The 5,062-nt window shown below is 41.7% G+C and overlaps 1 protein-coding gene across 1 annotated transcript; it reads right to left on the bottom strand.

The window, feature by feature from the left end:
- Positions 1-894: 894 nt before the first annotated feature.
- Positions 895-4,959, bottom strand: LOC121966075 (rho GTPase-activating protein 18-like; the record flags this gene model as incomplete). The annotated part of the gene is made up of 7 exons (XM_042516175.1): positions 895-1,269; positions 1,764-1,801; positions 1,907-2,035; positions 2,226-2,350; positions 3,170-3,382; positions 4,167-4,249; positions 4,806-4,959. Coding segments are annotated over 7 exons (825 nt in total), but the record flags the coding sequence as incomplete, so codon positions are not given.
- Positions 4,960-5,062: the final 103 nt, after the last annotated feature.

The following is a 5,062-nucleotide window of genomic DNA, read 5'->3' as shown; positions in this document are numbered from 1 at the left end:
CATCAGCTTCTCCTAACATCTGGACTCTATCAGCTGTTCCTAACATCTGGACTCCATCAGCTGCTCCTAACATCTGGACTCTATCAGCTGTTCCTAACATCAGCTGCTCCTAACATCTGGACACATCTGTTGCTGAGTGTTCCCGACTGAACGATATTCAAACTGTATCTGTATGGATTCTTATTTTTAACGGACTCTAAATGAAGCTCTGTGTTTGTAAAAGTTGTTTTTTTCTGAATCTGTGAACACGAACTGACTCTAAGTGACCCGATGACCTCAGCGATCATGTGACAAACACGTCAGACGCGGACGCCCTCCTGCGCGTCTCTGGCTCGGCGTCAGACGTGTAGTTTAGCGTGTGAACGTGGAGGGAGGTTTTGTAAGAAAACGCTGCGTTTAGTGTTTGTTGTATATAAACTCTTCTGTTCAGTTTCATGAGCAGAGCTGCTGTTTTAACACACACGCCTCCTTATGTCGTTATTCGCCTGCATGCTTTATTCTTAATTACAGTCATCAAAAAAGGATCACTTTGGACATTTAGATTCAAATCTACAACCAGCGCATTAACCCTTTGAAACCCGGAGCCTTTCACAGATTTTTAACCCTTTGAACTCTGAACACTGTGGTGCCATTTTTATTTCAAAAACAAGAAAAAAAACCACAATGAGCAACATGGTAAGAAATGTTCCACAAACAGCAAGAATTTAGAAAATCATTTTGGAAAAAAGAATAAATGCAGTGAAAAACTGAACATAATAATCATAATGAAATATTTAAAATTGTGTTCCAAAATTATCATAATTTTAAATAATTTTTTACAACTAATTTTCTTTTCCTTTAAATTTCTTCTCTTTTTTTTATTGATGTTTTTGAAAGAAGTCGAAGCAGTTTGCTCAGGGTTCAGAGGGTTAAATGACGATGACGACGTGGTTTCAGGTGATGAAGTCACACTGAGCGAAGCTGCAGGAACTGGCGCTGACCAGCAGAGGGAGACACACCAACACCTGCAGTTCTCTGTGACTTTAACATGATCCAGAGAGTAAGACATAGAAAACACGGGAAGTACAAAGATCAGCTGATCATGTGACAACATGGCGTCCCCATGTGGTGATAACACCAGATGTCACACAGGTGAGACAGCTCAGAGTCTTTACACAGGCTGTGTGCGTGCGTGCATGTGTGTGTGTCAGGGTTTGATCAGCCAATCACAGTGAGGATTCACTCTGTAGACGTTCAGCAGTACGCAGTCTGGACGGAGACGCCGCTCACCTGAGAGACGGAGACAGACAGCTGTCAGAGGACACAGAGGCCATGCAGTCGTCTCAGATCATGTTTACCTCATGAGACTCGCATGATTACGTCATGTTTACATGACGTAATCATGTAAATATGATGTAAACATACAGAAAATACACGAAATGTTTACTTGATTGATGTTTACATCATGTAAATATTTTGTTTCAGTGTCACATTAACATGATGTTTACATGAGGTTTACATACATGTTTGTCTGATACTGACTTGATGTTTACATGTTAACATGATGTTTACATGTTTACATGATATGTCGTGTTAGATGTTTACATGTTTGCATGATAAGATGATGTTCACATGATGTTCATAAGTTACATATTTACATGGTATTCACATGTAAATATGATTTTTACATGTTTACATCTTTACATGATGACTCATGTCGTTAATATGTTTACAGATGTTTACATGTTGACATGTCGTGTACATGATGCTGTAAATAGACTCACAGATGTTTCCTCCGACTTCGTACAGATGCTGATCAGAGCTGCAGGACGAGAAAACAACTCGGTGATCCCCCATCAATCACAATGATCAGTGTGTGTGTGTGTGTGTGTGTGTGTGTGTGTGTGTGTGTGTGTGTGTGTGTTACCTGTTGTTACACTCAAAGCGGGCGATGACGTCTTTGGCAGTCATCTGTCCGTCCAGCTGTAGGGCCATGGAGACCTTGGCGTGCAGGGGGGCGTGGACCCTGATGACACCGTCACACAGCTCCGTGATCAACACACACACACACACACACACACACACACACATACACACACACACACACACACACACACGTGATGAGAGCCTTTTCTGGGGATTTTTTTTCTGTAAGATTTCTCACCTGGTTCATTGTCTTACCTGGTCTCTGTCTCACCTGGTTCTCTGTCTCACCTGGTCTCTCTCACCTGGTTCTCTGTCTCACCTGGTTCACGTCAATCTTGTCGTTCTTCCTCCTCAGCAGTCGTCTTTTTGCCCTGCTCAGGTCAAACTGTTTCTGATTGGACGCCTGGTTCATCTGTCTCACCTGAGACAGCAGGAAGCTCGGGACCTAGCGAAGGAAACAGGAAGTGATGTCACAAACAGCTGGTTCATAGAATGGATCGTCCGAAGGGAGGTGGGCGGGATCTCTGCTGCATGTCATCAAAGGCTCACAGCGGAAACAACCAATCACGGCAGCGTGTAGTTTGTGGCAGATTTTTTTAACAGGGAGGACTTCGAGCTTTCTCGAACTACATAGACAAATGTAGTAACTACATAGATTCACATAGTAATGACATAGATTCATATAGTATCTATAGATTCATATAGTGACTACGTAGACTAATATGCTAACTACATAGACTAATATGGTAACTAACTTTATTTGACATGAACGTAGTCATTTTCATGGAGATTTAACTCTGCAGTGATCAATTTCTGAAAGAGTCATATTAGCTAAAGTTAACCTGCAGCACTGCAGCTAACGTGACATTACCCGGCGTGTATCTAACGTTAGCTAGAAATCATTCGTTTACTGTTAATTTCTCCGCGTTTGTCACTGTAAAGCTGCTCCGCAATGAGGAATAAACTCTCTCTGCACGTCTTTCAGAAAATCATCTCTGCAGAGTCACGCTTCTGAACCAGACTGAAGCGGACTGAAGCGGACGGATCGTAGACTCTGTAAAGACAGATGTTATATTCAGTCTATGAGACACTTAAACTGAATAAATCTGCCACAGACCACACGCTGCTGTGATTGGTTGATTCCGCTGTGAGCGTTTGATGACGTGCTGCGGAGATCCCGCCCACCTCCCTCCGGACGATTCATTCTAGTGTCACTGTGACAGGCGAGGCGGTGATGTCGCAGTGCAGGTGTCCCCTGACTCACGGTCCACAGAAGGTCCTGGTGCGTGATCATCAGGCGGACCAGGTGAGCTCCGCCCACCGCCTCCTCCACCTCCTGCTGATTGGCTGTGGAGCGCTTGTTGCCGCGGTGAGGGCAGGTGAACAGGTTGGGCGCCATCACCATGGAGACATTCCACAGGGACATCCTGTTCTGGTCCTGGTGAGAGACCACCTTCTGCAGGAAGACCAGCAGTGCCTGTAACCATGGAAACAGATCCAGGTGAGACTGAGAGTTAAATACAGGAAATATGAAGCTGATTTTTATTTCGGAGGGCCTGTTTTCCTAATAAATCACCAAACATTAAAAAAGAAAAAGCCCCGAAAATTTAATGAAAAAAAATCTTCCACTAAAAACATAAAAAATCATATAAACTTGCCAAAACTTTCTACAAGGAAAAAAGTCACCAACAATTTCAAATATAAAAAAGGAAAAATCAACAAAGCAAAAATAAAAAATAAGAAAAGCCTAAATTTTCTAAATATCACTCGAACTTATAAAGAAAAGGAAACTGCTAAAATTGATGTTTTCTAAACATCTCAAAAAAACTTACAGAAAAAAAGGCCATAATTTTTAAAGGAAAAACAAATCATCAAAAATGTTTCGATAAGATTCTTTCCAAACTCACGGACGTGTTGTCTTTAAAAATCACCCACAAACAAAATAAAAATAAAAAAACCTGTAAACATTTTTATAGAGAAAAATAAGCCAATTTATTTTTAAAAATCTCTAAAAAAATTTAAAAATTAAAAAAAAAAGAAAAAAAGCCGTCTAAAATAAAAACAAGATACAGACGATTAAAGTTTTATGACCCGAAATCAAGAAAGACTAAATCTGATGTGAAATATTCTCTGAGATTAATGGAATGACTGATTGATTGATTAACTGATGTATTATTGATTGTGATGTATTGATGTATTATTGATTGATTGATGTATTATTGACGGTAGTCGGAGCTGTGAGACGTGCAGCGTTGATTTACTCGCAGCGTGTCTCGGTTCTCCTCAGGAAGCAGCAGGGACAGCAGCTGCAGAGCCTGGACCTGATGGACCACTGAGGACACACCTGCAGAGACACACACACACACACACACACACTCGTTACCACTGCACGTTACCACTTCCTGTCCCCTCGTCTTCAAGTCGGCATGTTGTCCAATCACAGCTGTTGGCCCCGCCCCCAGAGGTCAGCCCACAGGTAAGAGTCAAACTGCCCCTTTATTAACCCTTTAAAACCTGACAGACATCAGTGTGTCTGCGCCGCATTCAGACGCCTGTCACAAGAGTTTAACCCTTCAGACGCCGAGCACGCTGCTTTCATTTCTTTAATAAACGTGTTGAACAAAACAACGACTCGGCAAGAAAATGACCTGAAAATTAGTATCAAAAAGAGGGACGGAAATTATGATGTTAATCTTGGATTTTTTATTTTTTAAAACTGTTAGGATTTTAGGAAAATCTCTTTTCTTTTGGTTTTTGCAATTTTTTTGTTCAACATAAAATTTCTGCAGACATTGAAAAAATGTCTCAATGTAAGTGATTAACAGGGGAGGTAATATGTGTGGTGTGTGTGTGTGTGTGTGTGTGTGTGTGTGTGTGTGTGTGTGTGTGTGTGTGTGTACCCAGCACAGAGCAGTAGGTGGACAGGTGTGTGTGTGTCAGCAAAGGTGTTGGCAGCTCTCTGATGAAGAGCTTCAGCAGACCTGCAGCGTCCACCTGTCTCACTGTAGACCAGTCGAACCCTTCAACACACCTGTCTAACTCTCTGCGCAGGAACTGGAGACACAGACAGACAGACAGGTGTTCAAATTAATTTTGTAATTATTAGTTTGAATATTTGAATTAACAGACGTGTGTGAGTGTGTGTGTGTGTGTGTGT

The sequence above is a fragment of the Plectropomus leopardus genome, unplaced genomic scaffold (genome assembly GCF_008729295.1).
Source record: "Plectropomus leopardus isolate mb unplaced genomic scaffold, YSFRI_Pleo_2.0 unplaced_scaffold2299, whole genome shotgun sequence".
Taxonomy (NCBI): Eukaryota; Metazoa; Chordata; class Actinopteri; order Perciformes; family Serranidae; genus Plectropomus; species Plectropomus leopardus.
The sequence above is the reverse complement of the archived record's forward strand: the minus strand, read 5'-3'. Positions and strand labels throughout refer to the sequence as shown.